This window comes from Sciurus vulgaris, assembly GCF_902686455.1.
Source record: "Sciurus vulgaris genome assembly, chromosome: X".
NCBI classification, from domain to species: domain Eukaryota; kingdom Metazoa; phylum Chordata; class Mammalia; order Rodentia; family Sciuridae; genus Sciurus; species Sciurus vulgaris.
Window position 1 is genome coordinate 78,982,067 of NC_136471.1, and position 27,138 is coordinate 79,009,204.

General features: G+C 40.4%; 2 protein-coding genes across 6 annotated transcripts in view; both read right to left on the bottom strand.

Annotated features, from left to right (window-relative positions):
* ITGB1BP2 (integrin subunit beta 1 binding protein 2) overlaps positions 1–7,653 on the bottom strand; it is a 38,652-nt gene extending 30,999 nt beyond the window's left edge. For 3 of the 4 annotated variants that reach the window (XR_013761243.1, XM_079124923.1, XM_079124922.1), the window contains exons 1-10: positions 7,116–7,653; positions 6,827–6,876; positions 6,680–6,736; positions 6,463–6,605; positions 5,703–5,797; positions 5,543–5,601; positions 5,331–5,401; positions 5,127–5,226; positions 4,670–4,783; positions 4,374–4,436 (exon numbers count right to left, since the gene is read on the bottom strand). Coding sequence is in view for 3 of the 4 variants with exons in the window: in XM_079124923.1 (XP_078981049.1) it covers positions 4,374–4,436; positions 4,670–4,783; positions 5,127–5,226; positions 5,331–5,401; positions 5,543–5,601; positions 5,703–5,797; positions 6,463–6,605; positions 6,680–6,736; positions 6,827–6,876; positions 7,116–7,179 (816 nt within the window). In the remaining variant the exon portion in view is untranslated. Of the gene's footprint in view, positions 1–3,636; positions 4,037–4,373; positions 4,437–4,669; positions 4,784–5,126; positions 5,227–5,330; positions 5,402–5,542; positions 5,602–5,702; positions 5,798–6,462; positions 6,606–6,679; positions 6,737–6,826; positions 6,877–7,115 lie in introns of those variants that run through there. The other variant, XM_079124921.1, reaches the window with a different exon arrangement.
* Positions 7,654–7,803: 150 nt separating this feature from the next.
* Positions 7,804–26,771, bottom strand: NONO (non-POU domain containing octamer binding). Of its 2 annotated transcripts, XM_079124908.1 has the most exons (12): positions 26,623–26,719; positions 25,917–25,967; positions 17,882–18,041; positions 16,305–16,498; positions 14,048–14,349; positions 13,142–13,237; positions 12,205–12,401; positions 11,389–11,473; positions 10,982–11,084; positions 10,326–10,365; positions 9,981–10,090; positions 7,804–8,824 (listed from the first exon to the last, which is right to left on the bottom strand). In XM_079124908.1, exons 3-12 carry the CDS (start codon positions 18,030–18,032, stop codon positions 8,690–8,692), a joined length of 1,413 nt encoding a protein of 470 aa, XP_078981034.1. In that variant the 5' UTR covers positions 18,033–18,041; positions 25,917–25,967; positions 26,623–26,719; the 3' UTR covers positions 7,804–8,689. The 2 variants fall into 2 exon arrangements, with proteins under 2 accessions (XP_078981034.1, XP_078981035.1); XM_079124909.1 differs by lacking the exon at positions 25,917–25,967 and having other exon boundaries at positions 26,623–26,771.
* Between the last annotated feature and the right edge of the window lie 367 nt (positions 26,772–27,138).

Below are 27,138 nucleotides of genomic sequence, written 5' to 3' on the forward strand. Positions count from 1 at the left end.
ATAAAATCTTTGATATGTTTTTAAAAAAAGACCTACACAGTCCCCTCTCAGTATCAGCAGGGGATTAGGAGGATCCAGTTCAGGATACCTGCTCTTGTGTCCCTGAATATATCAAAATCAGTGGATGCTCAAATCCTTCATACAAAATATTCACATATAATAATTTTACATGGCATAGTATTTATATATAATCTATGCATATCCTCCTATACACTCTTTTTGATCAGAAGTTGGTTGAATCCACGGATGTAGAACCTGCAGATTCAGATGGCTGACCATAATGTTTTTTTTTCCTTTTTGGTACTGGAGATTTAACCCAGGGGTCCTTTATCACTGAGCTATATCCCTAGTCCTTTTTATTTTTTGAGACAGGGTCTCACTAAATTGCTGAGGCTTGCCTTGAACTTGCAATCCTCCTGCTCCAGACTCTCAAGTAGCCAGGATTACAGGCATGAACCAGAATACACACCTATTGTGTACCTGCCACAAACCTTTTGGTACCAGGGATTGAACCCAGGGGGACCTAAACATTGAGGTACATCCCCAGTCCTTTATAATTTTGAGACAGGGTCTCACTAAGTTGCTTAGGGCCTCACATTAAACTTGAGTTTCTCTGGCCTCAGCCTCCAGAATTGCTGGGATTTCAGGTGTGCCTTTTTAATGCTCTTTAAATCATGTTAAACATTTTGACCTGGCTGGATGTGGTGGCACATGCCTATAATTCCAGCAGCTTGGGTGGCTCACAAGAGGATTGCAAATTTGAGGCCAACCTTAACATCTAAGGAAGTCTCTAAGCAATTTAGTGAGACCCTTTTTCTACATAAAAATTGATGTGTGGCTCAGTGGTTGAGCTCCCTGGGTCCAATCCCTGGTGCCAAGAAAAAAAAAACAAAACACTTGATCTATAATTTTAATATCTAGCCACATTCCACTTTTTCCTCTCCTTCATATATATACCTTTCTGATATATTAGTAGGGGCAACAAACAGCCAAAGAACTATATTTGATGAAAATCTCAAGGGAAATATTTACTTTCTACCCTACACATTTCTAGATTGAGGGTTTTTTAAAATCCTTTTTAAGCAACAATGTGTTACTTTTGGAATTTAAAATAAAACACAAAAAACTGTCCCAGTCTGCCTTTCCCTACTCTCCCATACCCATACCCATACCCATACCAATTTCTCTTTCTTCAAATATCCATTCTAAATATACTTCTGAAATCTCACACTTATGATCAATGAATTCTCAAGTAGGGTGGTAAGACAATTCAATGAAGAAATAACAGTCTTTCTAATTGTTAATGGTGCTGGAGCAATTGGACATCCACTGCAAAAGGATAATGTTGGATCCCTACTTAATACCAGATAAAATAGATCAAAGAACTAAATGTAAAAGTTAAAACTATAAAACTCCTAGAAGGAAATATGGGAGTAAATCTTCATGATCTTGGATTGGGTCATTATTGGGTCATCAAAAGCATAAGCAATCAGGGGTTGGGGTTGTAGCTTAGTGGTAGAGCGCGGGGTTGTAGCTTAGTGGTAGAGCGCTTGCCTAACACATGTGAGGCACTGGGTTCAAACCACTGAGCTGTATCCCCAGCCCTTTTTATCTTTTTAGACAGGGTCTCACTAAATTGCTGAGCACCACATGAAAACAAATAAATAAAACAAAGGTATGTGTCCATCTACAATTTAAAAAGATTTAAATTTTAAAAAAGCATAAGTAAAGAAAAATATGTATCTTGGATTTCAACAAAACTGAACTTATATGTATCAATGGATACCATAAATAAAGTAGAAATACAACCCACAAAATGGGAGAGGGTATTTATGAATCATATCTGACAAGGGACTTATCTCTAGAGTAGAGAACACTTGCAACTCACAATAAAAAGCCAATCCAATTAACAAATTGGCAAAAAATCTGAAGAGGTATTTCTCCAAATAAGATATACAAATGGCCAATGAATACATGTAAAGCTACTCAACATCATCATTAAGGCAATGTGGACCAAAACCCTAGATACCACTTCAAACCCACTAAGATGGCTATAATAAAAAAGATAATAACAAATGTTGATGAGAATGTGGAATGCTCTTACACTACTGGTGGGAATGTAAATTGGTACGACCTATTTAGTAACAGTATGGCAGTTCCTCAAAAGTTTAACATTTTTTTTGCAGTGCTGGGGAGTGAATCCAAGATCTAGCAAATGCTAGACAGACACTTTTACCACCAAACTACACCCACAGCACTGGGGATTGGACTCAAAAGTGCCACATTCCTAGCCCTTATTTTTTGAGGCAGGGTCTCACTAAATTGCAGAGGCTGACCTCAAGCTTGCAAATCTCCTGCCTCAGCCTCCATCATCACTGGGATTACAGTTGTGAGCCACTATGCCTGGCTTCAATTTTATTTTTGAAACTCAAAAATTGCCAAGGCTGGCCTCAACTTGTGGTCCTCTAAGACTCTGGGTAGCTGAGAATACAGGTGTGCACCAAGATGCCTGGCTCTAATGCTAACATTTGGCTCAAATATACTTCAAGAGAAATGAAAACATGTTTATAGAACAACCTTTACACCAATATTTACAGCAGCATTACTAATAATATCCCAAAGGTGGGAACAACATCCTTCATCTGATCAACAGATAAAATGTGGTAAATCCACACAATGGAATACTATTTGGACAGAAAAAGGAATGAAATACTGATATATGCCAATACATGGACAAACTTTGAAAGCATCATGCTAAGTTAAAGGACCAGTAACAAAAGACCCTGCACTGTATGATTAATTTTTGTACATGTCCAGAATAAGTAAATTCACAGACAGAAAGTAAATTATTTGTTGCCTACTATTCAGCCTTTGGGGAGAAATTGAGAATGACTGATTTTTTGAGGACTGATACTAATGTCCTAAAATTGTGGCCGCACATCTCTGTGAGTATACCAAAAATAACACTAAAATTTGATTTTATATACAATTGTTGTGTGTTATATGAACTGTATCTCAATAAAACTGAAAGGGCTGGGGATGTAGCTCAGTGATAGTACCTTTGCCAAGCATGTTTGATCCCCAGCATTACAAAACAAAAACTGTATAAAAATGTACATCCTTCCATGGAACCTATCCTTCTTATTATAATCCACATTAACATCTCCATTCTTTCAATTCTTAGAGCTCTTGAAAATAGTTACAAAAAATGAAAAAGACAAAAAACAAACTACACCATACAAGTTAGCACTGTTATACTACCTGATAATGTTTATTATTATTTCATGTAGATTAGCCTTCATTTGTCAACCAGATTGTATCTTTTCTTTGCTTTTTTTTGGCAAGTACTAGCAATTGAACCCAGGGCCTTGCACATGCTAGGCAAGCACTTTTAACTCTGAGCTACATTTCTAACACCAATCTGTAACTTTCTTGAGTAAACTTTCTGTTTCTCAGATATCTCTCAACTACCCAATACATAACTGGGCATACAGGTAACACTAAGAAAATACCTGATGGTAGTGAAAAATAGAATGAATGTGCATGTGCTTGTTTTTACACACATGTATTGAACGCACAGAGAAGTTGGGGGAATGAATACGATCTTACATAGTAAGATGAGAGAATGACACTATGTGATACTGCAGAATACAAGATTTATTTAAGGGAAAAAACAGCATGTTTTGGACAGTTTTGTTCTCCCCATCTTCAGCCTCCTGCTCCTCAATGACACCATATGTCAACCATATTCTGGTCTCAGATTCTAGGGAGTCACTGAGGTCCTATCTAGATACTCAACTTCCTGGTGTCACTATTCCCCCATCGCTTCCTCCTCTTCCTCCTCCTCTGTCCAGCTCAGATCATCTGAATCCTCAGATTCTTCCTCATCCATCTCTAACACAACCCCTGCCCTAGCCTTCTCAGCTAGTGCATCAGGGTGCTCCAGCTGGGCCCAGGATCCTGGGTCAGCCTTGACCAGGGAGATTTCAACCCGAGATGGCATCAAGGAGACAGAGCTCTGCTCCACGTTTATGACCTAAGAAGGAGGGAAAGATACAGAAGAACATAGAATAAAGAGAGAATGAGGAAACCAAAAGGATTGGGGTTGGGGTGGAGTGATGATTAATGAAGGCAGAAAACAGAAAAAGAGTGAGAGAGAGGAGAGAAACAGAAGGGAAGAGGAAGGAGAAAGAGAGGAAAAGGAGAGGGAAAAGGAAATGAAGGGAAAGGGAAGGAATACGAAAACAAAGGAAGAGAAAACCTCCACTTTCCCACTAAAACTCCTTCCCTCAGGATATCCTTTTTTCATTCCACTCTGGTCCTCCTTTTACCCCATCTGCTTCCCCAACCTCTGTCCCCTTCTCTTCACTTACCCCCCAGAGCTTCATCTGTGCTTGGAATACGCGGTTACCATCAAAGACAATGTGGATATGAAGCTGAGAGAAAAGAATTACAGGGGTAGTAACAATCTCAGGTCAGAACAAGTCATTATGACAGAGAATCAGGTCAGTGGTATGATCTATTATCCAGGAAGACAACTCTGACCTAAAAGTTTTCTCTTTATCTCAGGGGACTTTGGAGCCTTTAAGTTAACTACAAATAATCTCTGCCTGTAAGAGTATATCATTCAATGCACTAGCCTCCCATCCTGCACCAGACTATTCCTCACCTCAGTTTGACTGGCCTTCACCCAGTTGAATGCAGGAAGTGGAATCTGACCATACACAGTCACCACTACTAAAGAATCTGTCTGGTGCCAATCGTGACGGCAAGATGCTGGCAGCTGAAGAGAAGATGTGAAATGTAAATGGTAAAAATAAACTCAACACAAGGGAAGTTCTCATGGAGTTTATGCAGTTGAGTCTCAGAAAGACTAATACTACTTCATGAAGAAAAGCCTCTGAACTATAGCGGGATAAGGATAGTTCTTCCCCAGTACTAGGAATCGAACACAAGGCCTCTTACATGCTAGACAAGCTCTCTACCATGGAATCATCCCCAGCCCAGGAGCAGCATCTTATTTAGTCTGAATTAAAGGAAGAAAAGAGCCTGGCCATAAGGTACAGAAAAAGAGTTTATCTCTGTGATTGGGTTTTAATCAAGAGTTCAGGAAAGCTGGGGCTTACCTGCTTCCCCCAGTCATGTCTACCAACTCGGCATCCTGGCTGTGCCAAGAATGCCCCAAAATCCAGTGTCTGGATCCCACAACAGCTCCAAGACTTCATCCTGAGATGGGAAGATAATTCAACTGAATTACCACCCCAAGCTCCCACTGTTACCATAAATATTGGGAGAACCTGTCTCATAGACCACCCAGGACCCTCCCTCACCCCTCATGGAATCGAGGTGCTCCTGGGTGGTAAGTACATGGAGTAGCATCACTCTCAGGGCCTTGGTAAACCTAACAAGGATAAAGGAGAATCAGGAACAGAATCAGGTCATTCTAAATTTTACCCCACTCCATCTCATGTCTATTCCCAGTCATGCCTCTGGTACAGCATCTCTCAGCCACATGCTTGAGCCCCCCAAAACTCTCACTCACAGCATCACATCCTGGATTCTGGCAGCTGGAACCAGTCCGGATCAGACTACTATCAAGTCCTGGGCAAGACAGAGTCAGGAACCCATTAATTTTCCCAACCCAAGAGCTACTTCTATTAAATTCTAGTTGGTGAATTCTGTCCTACTAAAGTTCTACCTACCTGCCCCAGGTTCTTGGTTTAGTTCCTTTTGTTCCAATGCCATTTCCAGGGCTTGAGATACATTTAGTGGAAGCAGCTTTGGAGGCAACTCTGACCTAGGGGTTATAGGCAAGTTATTTAGTTCTGACCCATGAATCACGAGTGCCAGCTCCAATACTCCCACCCATGGAAATAGAGTCAGTCTAGTGAAAGGCAGGCTTGGCAAAGTTGGGTAGCAACTCCATTTCCAATGTGCACCTCTGTGGACACCCAAATCCCTGAACCCAGGGAAATCCTTGGGGATACTCTCATCCATCTACTCAGTTGCTCTACCTACATTTCTCTACAGAACTATGCCATTTCATCTTCCTCTTTATCTAATTCAGGATCTAATATGACTTTCTTCTGTTACTCTTATTATTCTTACAAATTTTTCTTGGCAGCCTCCTGGCTACCAATACTACTTCCTTCTCTTGATGTTTATCTTAAAGCTTTATTCTAGAAAAAAAAAAATCAAGCCATTCTCAACAGTCTTCCTTGTGTTATGTTAAGTATATATTTGTGGGAGAGAGGAAGATATCTATCCCTCATCCTCAGACCACCTTAGAGCAAAAGGACATATCAACACAAATTTCCCTTAAGGTACAGAATATATGCCATCCAACCCTGACACCTGACCCTTCTTATATCTCTGATCCTTAATTACCAAACCCCAATGATCCATTAATCACTCTCAGGAAGCTATATGAATATAGGAAAAACCCAAGAGCCTTCTCTTTACTTAGGCCTCTCTCGGAGCAAGGTCTCTTCTGACTTTGGAATTGCATTCAGAGTTCTTTCCTCCTGAAGTGAACTTGTAGCAGGGCCCTCAGGCTGAGTGGCATCAGGAAGCTTCTCAGCACAGTGTGGTCCCGTGGTACAGCCCTAGTATAAAGAGACAAAGATTAGAAATAGCACCCTTCTATTGGGAGCAGAATCCAAGGAAATAAAGGATTTACCTTGATGTTTAAAAACTCTGAGAAATCTACAGTTCGCTTTCGGCAACAGGACCATCCCTGGTAACAAGAGACCCAGATCAGCTTAGATTTCCTGGGTATACTTCCTTTGGGAAATGTTCTTGCTATTCCACCTCACCTACTCCTCACCTTCAGTGCATCATGGAAGATTGGGACCCCAGGGTGATAGCAACAGGAATCTATGGATACCAATAGGAAGATCAAGAAAGGAAAGACAACCATACCAAATATCACTTCTACTTTTCCTCTAGGTTTCTTTTCATGCAATGCAAAAGAATAAATCAGTAAAAGTTCAAGATCATTCAGTTCAATTAGATAGCAGGAAGTAAATAGTTTATCCACCCCTGGTCCTGACAGTCCTTACAGCAAACCATCCCAATTGCCCACAGAGCCTCCAGCCAGGTCAACATTTACTCACCAGAGAGGTTGGTATTGGGGTCAAACTTTTGCCCACAGCCTTTGTTATGGCAGAGTAGAGACATGGAGGCGTTGGTAGAATTACTGAAAGGGTATTTCAAGGAGTCTGGCTGCCGTGTGGGGAACACCTCTTAGTCTGGAGGCTTTTAGCTGCCTGAAAGGGCCAGCTGTTTCTATCTTTAGTTCAGGAGGCGTACACCTCCTAACATGGGCAAGGGAACTTCAATTGGTCTCCCTAGCCAATAGGAAAGAACACAGGAGCATTTTAGCTCTGAGGCTCAAGAAAAAAGGATCAGGCAAAGTAGCACTTGGAACTTGGGTGAGGTCAGCTAAGCACTGCTAAGACAGTTTTAGATGTTGCCAATTCCAAGCCTCTTACATACTAGCAGCTGCTCAGAAATATATACAGGGAACCCACCCCAACTCAATGAGGGTTCAGCCCTTTTTCTTCCTCTTTCAAAGCAGCTACCCTGGCAACCTCATACTTATATGTAGTGTCAATAGCACTGATCATTTCTAACCACTCCAACCATAGTATGCTTCTCACCCCATCTCCTCCCCATGTTTGTCCAGATGGATGATTATTAGGCCAATCAAAAGGCCATAAAGGATCATCCTTACAGTCTACTGCTGAACTCCTGAGAATTCCCCTCCCACCATCCATTCCCCTTCAAAAATAGCACAGAAAATTAAAAGGCTTAAAATGTATTTTAATAAGTTGATGCTGCATTACTTCTCCATTTCTCAGAAAAACTCCAAATTTAAGGTATCAGGAACAAATCAAACATGATACACCAATAAAAAATGCACAGCATAACTACCTAAGATAGGCAAGGCTAAGAGCTACTGTCAGACCATCAGCATACAGCAACCCTGTTCCCAAGATTGTACTAGGCCTATCAAGAAAAGCTGTGAATAGCAACATCATAGACACAAAAGGGTCATTCTTGGGTTGTCTTTACCCAAGAAAAAGATGGAGGCAAGTTAACACAAGATTTTTTTTAAAGATATACTAAAATGAAAAGTTCTAAGAGAAAATGTCTTCCTTAGGACATGAAGGGGTAATATATGGGGTATAACAGAACTGTATGTACGTTGTCTGTGACCTCTGTGGACATTTGCCTGAATTCTCACCTGGGAGTGAATGGAGCAATGGGGCTAAGGTCATTGGGGGATGTTTTATTTTTGTGGTATATGTGGCAGTGTCTCTGGGTTCAAGGGGTGTAAGGACAAGAAAGCAAATAAAACATGATAGGGAAAAAAATGGAATGATCAAGATTAATGGGGCTCTAACTGGATCCATTTTGCTATGGGTCCCCCAGCCCTCAACAATCACATTGGAGACTTCAGGAATGCACCACACAGAATCAATTAACCAATATGCCACACAGAACTGATTTGTTACATACCACCCCTCCCTTGCCCTCTGCCTCCAGCATACTCCCTAGAGTAGTACAGGCAGGGAAGACCTAACTATTGGGAAGAATCCCTAACACTTTTCCAGGGTAGAATTCTGGCTAGTCCAAAAAGGGTCCTTCTTTTAAGGGTTTTGGGAAACTAGACACTGCAATTTTATTAGTATCGGCGACGTTTGTTTGGAGCAAATTCAGCTCCAGGAGCTGCACGGTTGAATGCAGGAGGGGTTCCACCAATTGCCCCAATTCCTTCCATTGTGGCAGCCTGGCCAAAGCGTTCAGTTGTTGGTGGGGTCTTGAAAGAGAAAAAGAAAGCAACATTACAATAGAACCATTGTCCTGGGGTTCCCACCCATCTATCACCTTTGTAGTGGAGGCCATTTCCACTCAACTATTCAAGGCTCCTAATGCTGGCCATGAGTGACCAAGGTTATCTAAAACTCTAGCAGATAATCCTGAGAAGATGTCTGAATTAGGAACCCACCCCAAAATGATACCTTCAACATTTTATCCACATTTCCCACTACCAAACAAGCAGCAGCATATACTAACTTCCTAGGTTCGATAATTCTAGCTAAATCCTTATTCCTGGGGTAGGTATGCAGATTAGGGCAGGTCATCATTCTCCAGCAACCTTAAGTCTATCCAGTTTTGGCACTATTATGACAACAGAACCAAAACAAGCTCTTAATTCTATAAGCCATGAAGACTTTGGATTCATTTTTTAATTTTTGTGGTATAGGGAAGATTAAGCCCAGGACTTACCACCGATCTACATCCCCAGCCCTTTCATTTTTTGAGCTGGAGTCTTCCCACTAAGTTGCCCAAGAAGGTCTGGAACTTTCAAACCTCTAGTCTCAGCATGAGTAGCTGGGAAGATTCACATCTATTTCATATAATAATGTATACCATTTATTTGACTTGCCCCCAAAATCTACCCAGGATAGCAAATAAACAGACTGACCAACTAGACAAGAGGTCAGCTAACTCTGAGATAAAAATACAGTTTGATACTGAGTTTGCTCAAGATATAAAAAAGACATTAGGGCTGGAAATATAGCTCAGTGATAGAGTGCCTGACTAACATGTGAGTCCATGGATTCCATCCGTAGCATCACCCTAGCATCACAAAAAGAAAAAAATAAAACCTTTAGGGTAGGGGCTGGTGTACAGCTCAGTGGTAGAGTGCTTGCCTAGCATGTGTGAGACACTGGGTTTGAGCCTCAGTGCCACATAAAAATAAATACATAAAATAAAGGTACTGTGTCCATTTACAACTAAAAAAATACTTAAAACAAACCTTTAAGGTTATATTTCATGGGTATCAGTAGTCTTAAAGACTGTGATAGCTGTATAAAATTGAGGCAGGTCCAGAAGCAATGAAGGTAAAAGCCCCTTTTCCTCCTTCTCCTACCCTTTGGACTTTCTACTAAGGCCCTACAGTTTATTACCAGTCCCAAAGTTCCATCCGGCATCATAGTGGCAGGTCCTGGAGGAGCTGGGGTACCAGCTGGCACAGGAGCAGGGGGCATGGCGCCTCTATTATTTATGCCCATAGCACCTAAAGCAGAGTTGTATGATCAGTACAGGGGATAGAGATTGACAGTTTCTTTCTATACCAAGGGAAATAATTCAACGAGACTTCTGGGCTGGCTGTTACCCCAAAGAACATGATGTTCCTATAAATGTCAGCCTTTTATATGTGTAGTAGGTAGGAGAAGCTACATAGTTCATCAGATACCAAATGAAAATGGAAAAGGAAATCAGATCCACTGATTAACCCCTTAAGTCCTTACCTCCCATAGCCATCTGGCCCATCCTTATCTCTTGCTCTCTCTGAAAAACAAAAACAAAAAAATTCTTAAAAGATTTCAAGACAGGGCTGGGGAGATAGCTCAGTTGGTAGAGTGCCTGTCTTGCAAGTGCAAGTCCCTGGGTTCAATCCCCAGCAATGCAAAAAAAAAAAAAAAAAAAAGAGTTCAAGACAGCAGTACATTGTACCACCATCCACTGAGGATCACCCACTGAAGGAAGTGATAACATATCCCAAGAACACTAAGACCAAGATGAGGAACTCCAGCACAAGTTAGATTTTCCTACTAGGAACAGAAAGAAGGGTGAAAAGAAGGGGGAAAGATATCTAATTCCTTCTGGGGCACCAACATTTACAACTACAAGGATAGGAATAGACTAGCCAAGGTTGCTACAAGGCTTGATTAATCTCATCCTACAGTCTCTAAATCTAAACAGCTTTCCACCCCAAATTGCCCATGAGGAAAGATAAGCTCCTCTTCAAACATTACCTCCCCCTTCCTATGGAACTCTCTTTCTCTAAAAGAAGTTTCATGGCGTAGAAAAACTGGTCATAACTTAGGAATCATGGTGGATAATTCATGGTGTGTTTGTGATATCACAACTGGCCTGGTGTATCATGGGTACATGGGACATATACCGCATCAGGGAAGGTCCCCTTGAATCCTTCCTGCTGTCGCCGCATCATCTCTTCTTGTTGCCGCCGCATTTCTTCCTCACGGCGCCTACGCTCCTCTTCCTGCCTAGAGAGTCACCAAAGATTTTAAGATGCAAACATTCGAGTTTTCACTCTGCTGAAATCTATCATAGCTCATCAGGAACTAATGCAACCAATTATTAGGAGAACAGCACTTAGCTGCTTTCTCTTTATCACAGCCCCAAGAAATTACTAGAACCACAGATAGCTGAAACATCTCTCAACCAAAGGGAGAACCAGAGAAGCAGCCAGGAGATATTTGCTGACATAATTACAAAAGTATGAGATAGCATACTGGTAAAGAAGCAATGAGTTACCTCATTAAAAAAGGATTTGAGAAAAGCAGTTACCTGAGCTCCAGTTGCTTTCTTTTTTGCACCTCTTGGTTGTGCAGCTCTTCCATTCTTCGAAGTTCTTCTTGGCGCCTCATCAAATCTAGAAACAAATTGAGAGTATTCTCCATTCTCTTCAGATATCTCCAATAATATTCCATAAATAAAGATCCAGAAAGCACAGGGGCTTGTGTATACCTACAATCACAACTACATGAAAGGTTGAGGCAGAAGGATTAAAATCTTTGAAGCTGGTCGGGGAAACAAAGCAAGACTCCATCTCAAAATAAAAAAGAGCTGAAGATGCAGCTTAGTAGTAGAGCACTTTCCTAGCACATAAAAGGCCCTACATTCAGTCTCCAGTACTGAAGAAAAATCCAGAAATCAAAAGGGATAGTCATCCTTGGAGTTGCCATTTGAAGTGTCCAGATTCCAAAAATGAAGTCAAACCTATCATGTCCTTACCCACAGAATCCAGTATTCTGTCACATCTCTAAGAGCGTTTGCCTACCAAGATCAACATGTTTCAGGGAATAAAAATGGAGATTTAGCATACTGGTGGCACATGTCTGTAATCCCAGCTATTCAGGAGGCCAAGGCAGGAATGTAAGTTTGAGGCCAGCCTGGGAAACTCAGTGAGATCTATCTCAAAATAAAAACTAAAAAGGTCTGGGGATGTAGCTCAGTGGTAGAGTGACCCTGCATTTAACACCCAGCATACCCGCCCCCCAAAAAGGCAGAAATTTAGGACTTTCTCAACTCAATGATACAAAGAAACTCCTAGGGAAAAACAATTCGTTCTTCTTGCTTTAAAACTTACAGGCTTATACTTACCCTGCCTCATTAGCATGACTTGGTGCTCATGACGAGCAGCCTCCATCTCCATTTCCAGCTTTTCACGAGCCTCCTTGATGTTGCGGTCCACCTGGTCCTGCTGCTGTTTCTCCATCTCAATGAGTGCCTTCCAACGCATAGCATACTCATACTCAAAGGAACCAGGCTGTGCAAATCTGGGTGGCTGCTCTCGCTCCCTGAAGACAAGCTTCCAAGATTACTAACTTTGTTCAAGATTCCACCAACTAAGCATAACATTCCTACTGAGTGCCAGTGAAACCATAGAGCAAAGACCCGAGTCTTTTATGTATCCCTTTAGAAGTTTCCTCAAGAATTGGGAGTGGTGGCATAAGCCTGTAATCCCAGTGACTCAGTATGCTGAGGCAAGAGGACCATAAGTTCAAGGTCAGCATCAGCAACTTACTGAGACCCTGTCTCAGAATTTAAAAAAAGAGGGGGTGCTAGGAATGTGGTTCAGTGGTTAAGTGCTCTTAAGTTCAACCCCCAGTACAAAAAACAAATAAAAATAAAAGCTTCTTTAAGAATAGGGAGATACCAGGCTGGAGTTGTAGCTCGGTGATAGAGTGCTTATCTAGCACATGGTAGGCACTTGGGTTTGAACTTCAGCACCACATAAAAAAATAAAGATACTGTGTCCATCTACAACTAAAAATATTTTTTAAAAAAGAATAGGCAAATACCATTGGGCACAGTGGCACACACCTGTAATCCCAGTAATTTGGGAGACTGAGGCAGGAGGATGGAAAGTTTGAGGCCAGCCTCAGCACTTAGGGAGACCCTGTCTCTAAATAAAAAATAAAAGGGCCAGGGATACAGCTCAGTGGTAAAGCATCCTTAGGTTCAATCCCTAGTACCAAAAACAAAAAACCCCTGGCATGGACAAATACCTAACAGGAAATCTATCAGGATCACGTACTTGTGAAATTGCTGGTTCTTTATAACCAGCTTCTCTGGAAGCCCTTCTTCATCATCTAACTGGTCCATTGGCTCCACAGTCACAGGCCGAGGAAATCTGAATCAAAGGAAGGTCAGTGTTAATAAAACTATAACATACAAGGCATCTGCTCAACCTCTTCCACTGGCACAATGAAGTAGAGGTTCTGAAGGAGTTTTTACATATAACCCAAGTAACTAAGTCCTTTTATTGGCATTATGGAAAACTTGGTGTTAATAGGATGAAGTCAGGCTTCAGACATCTGAACATAGCCACAAAAAATGTTGCAAGTAAGTCAAGATGCAGGACTTATTTAAAAACCTAAATACCCACTATCTACCAAACTCCAGAAAATGAACTGGGGTAAATTCTAAGAAATACTGCATGTACAAAACAACTTTTCAGAGTTCTAAAACTTCACAGTAAAAGAAGACAATATTAATGATTACATGGCAAGCTACTGAAAGAAAAGATATATTCTTTAATCCTCAGATCATTTCCATTAATGTCAGAGTATACTGAAAACTCTACTAGAAAGCTGAATTAGTACCAGAAGTTTTTAAATTGCTAGGTATGGTGGCACTTGCCTATAATCCCAACTAATCAGTGGGCTGAAGCAGGAGGATCACAAGTTTGAGGCCAGCCTGGGCAACATAGCCAGAACGTGTCACAAAATAAATTTTAAAAAGTGGGGAGCAGAGGCTAACACTTAGCTCAGCATTGAAGTCCTTGCCCATTACGTGTGAGGCCCTTGGTTTGAATCCCTAGCGTTACCAATTAAAAAAAAGTCTTTAAATGAACACAGGGACATGATTACTAGAGGTTAATTCTCTAGACCACAGAAACAATTAGGAACCCAAGGTCTATTTCTAAAAACCCTTTACTTACGTGGTTAGCAGGAAAGAACCTTCACTGCATCTGTCCAGAGCTTTCCGAGCAGCTGGCTTCCCTGAGAACTCAACAATGCCTTTTCCTGAGGGTCTTCCTCGATCATCCACAATGACTACGGCCCTCTCCACCTGACCAAACACAGAAAAAGCTTCTTCCAGCAGTTCGTTAGACACGTACTGAGGAAGGTTTCGAACCGTAAGGGATGCACTATGACAGGCAAAGCGCACACGCAGCTGTTTTCCACGGAGTGGCATATTGTCCAGCTCTACTTTGGCAATTTCCGCCAGGGTTCGTGTTTCCTACAAAAGAAGAGAATTGGAGCAATTCAGTTTAACAAAGACTATCTGAGCAGCTACTGATAACCTAATGAAGAATATCTCAGTAACAAAATGTCACCCCCAAAACCTTGGTATTAAGCACGTAAAGAAACATGGATATACTGTACAGTGTGGCACATGCCAGTAATCACAGTGATACAGGACCCTGAGGCAAGAGAATCTCAAGTTTGAGGCCAACCTCAGCAACTTGGCAAGACCCTATGTCAGAACAAATAATCCCAAAGGGCTAGAGATGTACATCAGTGGTAGAGTGTGTCTGTGGGTTCAATTCCCAGTACTTGAAATAAACATGAAGAGAAACAGAATTATACTGTCTTTCAGGTTAACTCCTTGGTTACCCTAATTGATTGGAACTGGATATTCTAGAAGTTCATACAAGTAATAACTGATCATTCATAAACCAAAGACCATGCTAAAATCTACCCTTATAATACATCAACCAGAATGCTTTAATTTTCTGCAGCAATATAACAGAAATACTTATGTCCTCCAAAGGCATCTTTTAGAACAGACCTTGAATGGGATACCCCGTTTTCTTGCATCACTAAAGAGCAATACTGATATCCAGAGAAAAAGACTTGCCTATACAGTCTTGAGTTCATGGCAGATAGGAATGAAAACTAGTTCTGACCACATCCCATCCTATGATCTTTTTTTTTTGATGTCACATTATATTCCAAACTTGTAGAGGTGGATAATATCTAGAATTTTTTTTCTGCATACACTTTTTCCAAATCAAGCTGGATTTTAAAAATAGGATATACACCTAAAAATGGGTAGCACTAGCCAGGTGTGGTGGTGCACGCTTATAATCCCACCAACTTGGGAGGGTGAGGCAAAAGGATAGCAAGTTCAAATCCAGCCTCAGCAATTTAGTGAGTCCCTATTTCAAAATTAAAAACAAAAAGGGCTGGGCATAATACAGCTCAGCGTAGAGCACCCCTGGGTTCAATTACCACTACCAACAACAAAAATGTAGGACTGTCTTGGCATGGTGGCAAACAAGAGTAATTCCAGCTGTTTGGGTAGCTGAGGCAAAAGAACTGAAGTTTAAAGCTAGCTTTGCAATTTAGTGAGAAGCTTAATGAAAATAAAAAAATAAAAAGTGCTGGATATGTAGCTTAGTGGTAGAGTGCCCCTGGGATCCATCCCCAGGACCAGGAAAGAAAAAAAAACAAAGAATGTCTATTTAAACACAAAATATTATAAAAAAATACAAAATAAAACATTTATTTTGTATAAAACTGTCCTCTCATGATGTGAAGAGTCTTAAATGAGAAAATATATGTGTAGTACTTTGGAAAGAAATCATATAAGCCTTGATCATTGCTAAAATAAAACTTCTATTCACTTTTTCTGAAAAAAAAAATCAACATACTAAACTATAGTTAGTGTGTAGCTAATGGGGGAAGGCATAGATAAAATTAATGTGATAATTACTGAAGCTAGGTAGTGGATATTCATTACACTATTCTGTTTACTACTACTATTTTTTTGGTACCAGGGATTGAACCCAGGGACAATGAGTCACATCTCCAGCCCTTTTTTGTATTTTATTTAGAGAAAGGGTCCCACTGAGTTGTTTAGGGCCTCACTAAGTTGCTGAGGCTGGCTTTCAACTCGCAATAATCCTGCCTCAGCCGCCCAAGCCACTGGGATTATAGGCATGCACCACTGAGCCCGACTACTCTGTTTACTTCAATGTTTGAAATTTCCCAATTAAAATATAAAAAGTTCCAAAGGACATGTTAGTCTGTTTCCTAGGCAACTGAACCAATGTCACCCTTAAAATCTACATTAAAAACATTCACAGGCTTCTAATAGTCTGAGAATTATTTCCACTACATACTTTTCCACATCCATCATCCCTGAGCATCCCTACCCCTTTAAAGCACACAAAACCCATAGTTGCTCACCAAGCGGATAAAGCCAAAGCCTTTATCCTTATGAATGAAAACTTCGCCTGCCTTCCCGTATTTCTCAAAAAGTTTCCTCATTTCCTCCTCAGTGATGTCAGGAGGGAGATTACCCACAAAGAGACGGCTACGTTGGGTGAAGGTCTTCTCTCCTGGTTTCCTAAAATTCTTCAGGTCAATAGTCAAGCCTTCATCTGTGAGAAGACACACAGTCACTCAAAGATTGGGAAGAAAGATTTACAGTCACATTTTCAAAGAGCTATAACTTCTGCAAGTTTAGGAAAACATAATTGCTGTAGAGAAAGCAAATATCATTTTCCAATGCAACATATCCACTCTCCAGTTATCAGTAAATTGCACCTTAGAATATGAAAGCAGAATGCAGAGATCTGAGAGGGTCTTCTAAATAGTTCTACAATAGGCCAGGAACCAAGCTGTACCGAGATATATGTACACACACACACATACATATACATATAGGAGTTACAGGCCCAAAAGAAAATTAAGCAGTTGAAGGAGTCCTATGTCATAACAACTAGACTTTTAAATTTAAAGAATTGCTCAGGGCTAGGGATATAACTCAGAGATAGAACTGCATCTTGTGCCCCAGTGTTAAATTGCAATAATAATTATACAAAAAAACCGTTCTATTTTCTTAAAACACTTTTAAAATTGAAAACACAACTGTCATTTTCCTAATCTCTCCCTAATCTTCATTACCTTAATATTTCCTATTCCTTTAGGTTTAGGGCAATGGAAAGAACAGAAATTAGTTAAGGAGACTATCCTTTGTAAGAAATTTTTGGAAATAAAAGAGTTGAGACTGGTTCTAGTCTTAATCATAGGCATAAAATAGATACTCAAATGTTTACTGAGTGAATGAAAACACACAAAAACTTTTACACATTAAAAATGGCCTGGAAAAAACATTCAGTCTTTGGTTTTTTGGGCTTGGCCTATTTCACTTAGCATGATATTTTCCAACTTCATCCATTTACTACAGAAAGATAGTAGAATAAAACAGACAGTATTACCCTATGTTTATGTATGATTACATGAATGGTGTGAATCTACATAATGTACAACCATAGAAATGAAAAGTTGTACCCCATTTGTGTACAATGAATCAAAATGCAGTCTGTAAAATTAAAAAAAGATTTTAATAAAAAATTAAAATTAAAAAAAAGGCCTGGAGTAGACCCCAGGCTAAAATATTATACTTAGTACCATATTTCTCCACGAAGCTTTAAAAGACTTGCTGTATATTCTCTTCAACTTATCGGTCATCTGATGACTACCCCTAAGAACCAAGCTGAGGTAAAACATACAAACATCTGTTTAGCAACAGAATGTGCCAATACAGTAGAGCAACCCATATACTACTGTTATACACGTCTGCTTCTTGGTTTCAGTGAACCAGTCTTTCTTCATCATAAGTATTAAGAGTTCAACAGGAAAAAGAACAAAAGTATGGCATAAAGGCCTATTTCCTTATAATCCCAAGAGATTGATCTAAAACCAGGAACCCACTGCCAAGAAGCAACCTATTTCTACACCACCACCTAGCATTTACTCACTTTGGCTGCTGGCCTGTTGCCCATTTGCAGGTATTGGTGGTGGTGGTGGCTGCTGCTGTTGCTGCTGATGGTGCTGCTGGTGGTGATGCTGATGATGTTTCCTTGGAGTATGGTTCTGTTTCTCCAAATTAAAGGTTTTATTGCTCTGCATTTTTGCACCCTAAAAAGAAAAAGTAGACTGTCAAATATATTCAGTGCTAAAAATGCAATCTGTCACCATCCTGATGACCTATATGTCTTAATTACCTTTGATATTCTAGCTTTTGCTGAATCCAAAATAGTTATGTGGAACACTATGGCAAAAAAGTACAATTTTAAAATCTAAAAACACATGTATGAGGACCTAAGTTAAATCTACTCCTTAGTACTCAGAAAAAAAAGAAAGAAAAAAGATCTGAAAAGCAACCAGACAGAACTCAATGAAAACAATTAGTACTGAAATAACTTAAGGGACCTTCCAGTTCTTTTCTATACATTAACAGGAAATCAACCACCTTCCCAAAATAACCTACTCTTTAAAACTTAGCCCCAGCCAGAATAAGTGGTGCATGCCTATAGTCCCAGTGGTTTAGGAAGCTGAGGTATGAGTTCAAAGCCAGTCTCAGCAAAACAAGGCCCCAAGCAACTCAGTGAGACTGTCTTTAAATAAAATACAAAACAGGGCTGGGGATATGACTCAGTGGTTGAGTGCCCCCGAGTTCAACCCCCAGTACCACTGCCCCCCAAATTTGGCCCCATCACATAACATGCACACACTTTTTTTTTATGGCAGTACTGGGTATTGACTACAGGCCTCACACATACTAGGCCAGCACTCTACGACTGAGCTACATCCCTAGCATTTTGAGACAGGGTCTTGCTAAACTGCCCAGACTGGTCTTGAACTTGCCATTCTCCTGCCTCAGCCTCCCAAGAAGTTGGAATTACGGGAGTGCACCACCATGTCTGGCTCCCTATCATGTATTAAAGCACATTTAAAAAACACAATGATTGTGACTGGGGATGTAACTCAGTGGTAAGTGCTTGCCTAGCATGTGTGAGGCCCTGGGTTCAATCTCCAACAACACACACAAAACAAAAGAAAAATAAAAAAAGAAAAAAAACAAATTCTAGTTATTACAAAGGACTAATATTCTAGTTCTTCTCTGGCACCTAGTACAGTCCTAAACCCATAGTAGACACTATAGAATCAATAGTGGGTAAGTATGGGTTGTAGGGTTAAATATACTTAGGTTTGGATCATGGTCCTAATATGCACTACCTATGTACTACTTGGTAAATTACTTCTGTATCTTTTTCTTCTGCTATTATAAATATAAGGCCACATCAAGGTGGCTATGAGAGTTAACAAATATTACACTCATTACTGGCATAGAGTAGGCACTCAAGATAACTACTATTACTTTGTCATTTAAAAATCAAAGATTAAAAATAAAACAAAATATAAATTCTTTATACAATCCAGACTGAACCCAGTAGGCAGTCAAAAAACCAAGGACCAGGCTGGGATTGTGGCTCAGTGGCAGAGTGCTTGTCTGGCATGTTTGAGGCATTCATTTCGGTTCTCAGAACCACGTGTAAATAAATAAAGGTTCATCAACAACTAAAAATAAAATAAAAAACTGAGGACCATCTTCCTCATAAAAGGACACTTCCCCAGTATATGAATTAAGACAAGATCTCCTAAACAGAATTCAGCTGCAGGAAAGGACTTTTTCACACTGTTAACATTATATGTTATTATTATTTTTCAGAAGATGGAAATGTGATAGTCTCCATAACTGCTGGTTTTAAATGATGGTTATATGGGAATACTTCCATGTATATAAGTTGGGTGCAGTGGTGCACACCTATAATCCCAGTGGCTCAGGAGGCTGAGGCAAGAAGATTGCGAATTCAAAGCCAGCCTTGGCAATTTATCAAGGCCTTAAACGACTCAGTGAGGCCCTGTCTCTAAATAAAATACAGAAAGGGCTGGGGGTGTGGCTCAGTTGTCAAGTGCCCCTAGGTTCAATCCCCAGTACCAATAAAAAAGTTTTTCCCTAATATATTTTATATCATATCCAACCAAAAGAAAGGACATGGCAGACATGCAAAAACATTAATTAATTAATTAATTAATCAATCAAAGAAAGTTGAACCAGGCATGGTAATCCTAGCACTTTGGGAGGCTGAGACAGGAGAATTCCAAGTTCAAAGTCAGCCTCAGCAACTTAGCAAGGCCCTAAGCAACTTGGCAAGACCCCACCTCAAAATAAAAAGTGAAAAAATCTGGGAATGTGGCTGAGTGGTTAAGTGCTCCTGAGTTTAATCCCTGGTACAAAAAAAAAAACCACTAAGAATGTCGGAGCAATTTATCATATTGTATCCGAAAACTGTTTCATATAACAAAGTAAAAGCTATCAAGATGTCCAATACTCTATTCATTTTCATACTGGGGACTGAACCCAGGGATGCTTTACCACTGAGCCACACCCCAGCCCTTTTTAGTTTGTTTAGATTGGTACTGTGAGAATGAACCCAGGGGCACTTTACCACTGAGATTCTGAGCTACATCCCCAGTTCTTTTTTTTTTTTTTATGAAAATCTATTCTTTATTTTGGTTCAAAAAAATAAACTAACCGGTAAAGTACCACTTATTTTTATACTGTTGTTTGTTTGTTGTTTTTGTACTAAGGATTGAACTCAGGGGTACTTTACCACTGAACTACATCCCCCCCAGTTCTTTTTTATTTTGAGACAGGGTCTCATTAACTTGCTTACAGCTTTGCTCAGCTGCTTTGGCTCCTGGTCTTGAACTTAAGATCTTCCTGCCTCAGCCTCCCAAGTTGCTGGGCTTACGGGCATGTGCCACCACACCTGGCCCTTTTTAGTTGAGACAGGGTCTCACTAGTTGCTCAGAGCCTTGCTAAGTAGCTGAAGATGACCTTGAATTCACCATCCTCCTGCCTCAGCCTCCAAGAGTTGCTAGGATTATAGGCCCGTGCCACCATGGCTGGACAACACTTTTTCTTTTTTGGTTCTTTTTAGTTCTTTTTAGTAGAATGTAATTTGACGTATTATACATACGTGGAGTCTAACTTCCCATTATTGTGGTTGTACATGATGTGGAGTTACACTAGTCGTGTATTCATACATAAACATAGGAAAGTTATGTCCAATTTATTCTACTGTCTTTCTCATTCTCACCCACCCTTTCTTCCCTCTCCACTCTATCCAATCCAGTGAATTTCCGTCCCCCTTCTGCCTATTTGAGTCAGCATTCACATATAGGAGAGAACATTTGGCCTTTCGTTTTTTTGGGGATTGGCTTTTTTCACTTAGCATGACAGTCTCCAGTTTCATCCATCCACCACCAAATGCAGTCATTTCATTCTTCTTCATGGCTGAGTAATATTTCATTTCCATTCTTTAATAATGCTACTCCTAGAAATTTAGCCTAAGAAAACTTTGTCTTTTTGGTCACAAAGTAAAAATAACTAAATTATCAAAATTAGAGAAATGGTTTATATATTAAATCATAGTACATCTGTACAATGGATGTTTCAAAGTTGTAAAAATTATGAAAACCAGGGTTTGGCACAGAGCTCAGTAGTACAATGCTTGACTGCAAGGTACAATGCCGAGTTTAATCCCCACATGGAAAAAATAAATTATTAAGATTTCATAAACATGAAAAACATTTACTCTTAAGGATGAAATTTTTTAAATTTAATATATGAATGCAGAAAGGAACAGAAGATAAGCAAAAATGAAAACTAGTGCCTTACTTTCAGGTACTTGTTAACTTTTCATTTTACTCATCCATTTAAGAAGGGATTGGGGGCAAGGTAGGGTAATTGCCTAGCATGCTTAAGACCCTTGGTTCAATCCCAAGTACCAAATAAATAAATAAATTAGAGGAATGGTTTATGTTAAATTACGATACATCCATTCAAGCATGATGGCACACACTTATAATTCCACAACTCAGGATGTTGAAGCAGGAGGATCAAGTCCAAGGCCAGCCTCAGCAATTTAGTAAGATCCTGTCTCAAAATAAAAAGGCCTGTTGGGTTACTCAGTGGTAGGGTCCCTCTGGGTTCAATCACTAGTACCCCCACACACAAAAGTACTTCTATACAATGGAATGTTTCACAGCATTAGAAAATATGAAGACCAGGAGTGGAGTTCAATGGTTTTATATAGAACTTACAAATAAGCATAAAACTAAAATCCATAGACCTACCACTATAGTCATTAACAGTTTAGAATACATTTCTAATCATTCTTATATACCTGTATTTCAAACTGCAATATTACAAAAATTATTACTTGCTTTTTATTTTCTTCATGATGCATCATGAACAGCTTTACTATAATATTTTTTTTCTTTTAATCTTTTTTTCCCCCAGTACTGGAGACTGAACTCAGAGGCACCCTATCACTGAACTACATCCCCAATCCTTTCACTTGAGACAGGTCTAAGTTGCCCAGGCTTGCCTCCTTGCAATCCTCCTGCTTCAGGCTCCCAAGTCACTGAGATTACAGGTGTTTGTGTCCCAACCCAAGTCATTAAGTCTTTTACATTACTTGTTAATGGACACAGTATTCAGCTGTCAACCAAACCTTCACTGCACTCGACACTTAGGTTGTTCATAATTTCCACCATTGTAATCAACATACACAGGTCTATTTTGGGGCACATTCAGGATTAAATATTCCTCTTGAAATTTCCATTTTTGTACATTCATATATATTCACCTTTTAAGTCATACATCATTATTTCAACAACTGAAATCATAATGCAACATTTTATGTTCAGTTTTTCCTTCCTTCTCAAGTGTCAACGTAATTTTAAACAGCTAAAGTCAATCTGGACATATGTTCTTTTTTTTTTTTTGGTGCTGGGGATCGAACCCAGGGCCTTGTGCTTGCAAGGCAAGCACTCTACCAACTGAGCTATCTCCCCAGCCCCATCAAGTGTCAACATAATTTTAAACAGCTAAAGTCAATCTGAACATATGTTAATTTACTAAACTATTCCTTACAATGCAAGATTTAGGTTATTTTAGCCCCCCTTTTCTTTGCAGTACTAGGGATTAAACCAAGGGGCCCTCTACCACTGAGCACTTCATCCTCATTTTTTATTTTGAGGCAGGGTCTAAATCACCCAGGCTGGCCTCAAAGTTTTGATCCTCATATCTCAGCCTCCCAAAAACTTAAGATTACAGGTGTGCACCATGAGGCCTGGCAGTTTTTTATTATGATGCTGCAGCAAATGTTCTTGTTTCTAGTTTTCTGTTTCATTATTTTCTTAGGATAATTTTATTTATTTACTTACTTCTTTTTAACTTTTTGAGACAGGGTCTCACTAAATTTTACAGGTGACTTCAAATTTGCGATCCTCCTCTGCTTCAGCCTCCCAAGCAGACGGAACTAGTGGCTAGGTTTATAGGCATGTGCCACCATGCCTAGCTTCTTAGGTTAAATTCTTAAAAATAAATCTTTGTGACTCTTGTCAACACTACAGCATAGTACAGCACTGTTTTTCAAAAAGTTTAATTTTAAATGCCATGAACAGGTGTGGCAGTTTCACAGCAAATGGGGCATCTTTTTTAAAATATGGAAAGCAGGGCTGGAAATATAGCTTAGTGGTAGAACAGTTGCCTAGTATATGAAAGGCCCTGGGAAATTCAATTCCTAGCATCACAAAGGGGAAAAGAAGAGGAAACCATATTTTCAAAAATAAGATAGTCCAGACAAGGTGACACACACCTTTAATCCCAGTGGCTCGGGAGGCTGAGGTGCTAAGCAACTGAGTGAGATCCTGTCTCTAAATAAAATACAAAATAAGGTTGGGAATGTGGCTCAGTGGTTGAGTGCCCCTGAGTTCAATCCCTGGTACCAAAAAAAAAAAAAAAAAAAAAAAAAAAACGAAAGAAAAGATAGATTCTGGGAGTGGTGGTGGTGCATGCCTGTAATCCCAGAAGTTAGGGAGGCCGAGGCCAGAAGACTGCAAGTTTGAGGCCAGCCTCAGCAACTTTGAGGCTGTAAGCAACTTAGTGAGACCCTGTCTCATAATTTTAAAAAAGGGCTGGGGATGTAAGTCAGTGGTAAAGCACCCTTAGGTTCAATTCCCAGAACAACAACAACAAAAGGACTACCCATCTGTATCTGCAGGGGGATCCCAAGTTTAAAGCCAGCTTTAGCAATTTAGTGAGGCCCTGAGCAACTTAGTGAGATGCTGTCTTAAAAAATAAAAATGGCTAGGGATGTCGTTTAGTGGTTAACTGCTCCTGGGTTCCATCCCCAGTGCCCCACCCCCAAAAAAGAAAAGTAGGAAATTAAAACTTATGAAATCTTTAAGTTCACACCAGAAACATTTGGGGGTGTTAAAGTAGCATCAGAATCAAATCTTTTCCTATTTGAGCCCCAGATATTAAACTCCTCCCTGCTTCCCCTTAGCCCCAAAGTGACCAAGGGTAGAAACTTGGGTTAATTTTACAGTCATTTGTCCCACTAGTTCTTCATACCTCAGGTTAGAATTCAGGGAATTCCCCCCCATCCTGCCTTTAATTTAGGAGTCAGTGACCCATGTCTCAGTAGCTTATATCACATTCAGGAATCCACAGTACATATTTACATGTTAATAAAAACTTTATGTAGAGATCCCTGCAAATTTTAAATATTCATAACCCTATATGCACAACATTTTACCACAACCTAATGGAGGATAAAGCACTAGGTGCAAAATGTTAAGATGTTCTAAATTATTATTCAAGGGAGACTGCTGTTGTTATTATTTTGGTTTTACAAAGTGTAATCTCGAAGTTAAGAGGATAACCCCAGATATTTGATGATTAAAAGTCAGGCACTGTGCTAAGACTGCATTATCTCACTTAGTGCTCACAGTTATTATTCCTCTGGATGAAGAAACCAACCCAACCTCACAAGAATTTGATGGAGTAAAACTACTCTGTTGAACTTTAAAACTCACATTCATCACTATACTACACATACACCTTGATTTCAGTTTACACTCCAAAGTCACTGGCTCTGCCATCTAACTATGAGCCTGTTTCCCCACCTGTCAGATAGGAGTGATTGGTTATCTACCTCACAGGCCTAAATAAGATAGGTACACATAGCACCACCGATCATCAAAGGAACAAACTAGCACTAGTTCCTGAAAACAGCAACCTTCCTATTTCTACATATGGTGCACTTCAGTTAATAATTACACTGACTTCCACCCTTCAAATGCTAAGAAAATTTTTAATAACAAAATTGCCTACATTTGTATTTCTGAATAAATATTCCCACAATGCTAGTCTTTATAAATTTTCCCTTCCGTGTATTCTTTCCCAAAGCAGGTATTCACTTCGCAAGATTAACACTGTGTAAAACACCTTAAATATTATTGTATGCAGTACCCACAAAGTACCAAGTAAGCCCCCTAGCTACTGGGATGCTGAAAAAAAGAACAAAGTATAAAGATCAGCAGCAAGGATTCCTATCTCTTTTCCATCATTAACTCTAATCCTGATGAAGGACTTTAAGAGAAGTCCTGATGGTTTAGAAAAACACTAGCTACTGAGCATGATAGAAATGAACAAGTGTTTAGGTACAAGACCAAACACTAATCACACATCTGAAATCCAAATAAATGTCTCCTCAATTTTTAAGAAAAGGGTCAAATAATGAAGAGGAAAATGGGGGGCGGGGTGTATCTGGTGCAAATCTACCAGAATGAGATGGCAGCCTGAAAGGTGTAAAATGCATGCAGGGTAATGTCCTTTCCTAAGAATGTCTTAGGACCTTTCATTTAATAATAAGGAAGTTGGACAAGCATACAATATTAACTTATCTACTGCTCCCCTACACTAGAGTTGCCAGATTTAGCAAATAAAATACACAAGTTAAATTTTACTTTGATGTTAAAAAGGATTAGCGTAAACAACCATGCAACATGTACAGAAAAATAATTTGTTGTCTATGTTAAACTCTCATTCAACTAGGTGCTCCACGCTGTGTCTAATAACCCTACACCTACCTCAACTTCGATTGAAGACAGCAAAGTGCCTCCCAGTCCTAACCTTGACTTCTGTTAAAAACAAAGAAGGTGTCAGCTTTCAATAAGACTTTCTCAAAGTGGAAAATAATCGACAGGAAAACTATAAATTTAAGTTTCACTTAGAAAAGCGATGCTATAAATGGCAGGAAGAACTAAGCAGCAAGACCAAAAAATGGGCACATAAAAACCTAACTACGAAAGCCATGGAGTCTGCACTAGCAAACGAACTTGCCAGGTAAGAGTTTTGACAAAGAAACATGGCTCGAGGGGCCCCACTTGCCCATTCTGAATTAATGGCCTCGCGAGGAGGAGGAGCGTCCGACAAAGCGCCTCCTCCTCCAACCGCGACTTCAGGGCTCCCGCATAATAGACCCCACACCCTCGGGCCCAGAGCGGCTCAAAGGCCCAGAACTTACTAACACGACCAAGATTCGGAAATGAGTCGCACAAAGAAGCTGGGCGGGAAAGAACGGGCTACCAGTTAAAGCCCGAGAGGAGCAGAGCTGAGAGCGCTGGGCCCCGCGGGTGGTCTGAAGCCGTGTGGCGTCGGGGACAAGGCCTCAAGGGGCCTTTGAACCGCCACCCTCTCTCCAAACCTAGCCTCGCCCTCACCTCTTCCTTCACGGATTATTGCAAGAAACCTCACTTCTCTCCCGAACAACCACCAAACCGTCCAAAAACTCACCCTCTACACACAGTCCTTTCCTCAGAGTAACGGCGACGCTGCACGGCCTCTACCGTCCCGAGAAAAGAGCGCGCGACCGCCGGAAACGAGACGACGGAGCTCGGTGCCTCCCAAGGGGAACGAAGTGGTGTTCTCGATTGGTTATCTGACCTGCCAATCAACGTTTATCTCCAGAGGCGGAATCATTTTTCCGCCATTTCTTAGATTCTATTGGCTACCGAATGCCAAAGACTTGAGTTCGTGTGAACGACAGATGGGGACAAAGAGCGAGGCTTTGGACCTAATGCGCATGCACTAGCGGTGGTGCGCGTGAGACGGAAAAGGAGGGGGGAGGGGGAAAAAGGGGTGGGGGGGTCGGAAGGAGAGACCTAAACGGTCTAAAGGAAAGACTGAAAGACCAAGTGATGGGAGGGGGAAGAGTAGAGGAGAAAAAGGGAGAGAGAGGAAAGTGGAAAGAGAGAAAAACCGAGGAGAAAATGCGCGCGTAGGCGTGCTCTGAGAATTCTTGCACTGCGC

Excerpts from the sequence above, each read along its gene's own strand:
- NONO (XM_079124909.1), bottom strand. The coding sequence starts at position 18,032 with ATGCAGAGCAATAAAACCTTTAATTTGGAGAAACAGAACCATACTCCA. Across the intron at positions 13,238-14,047 it reads GGTTCTTTCCTGCTAACCAC|ATTTCCTCGGCCTGTGACTG; the intron begins GTAAGTAAAGGG and ends CCTTTGATTCAG. Across the intron at positions 10,366-10,981 it reads AGGGGACCTTCCCTGATGCG|AGAGAGCAAGAGATAAGGAT; the intron begins GTATATGTCCCA and ends TTTGTTTTTCAG.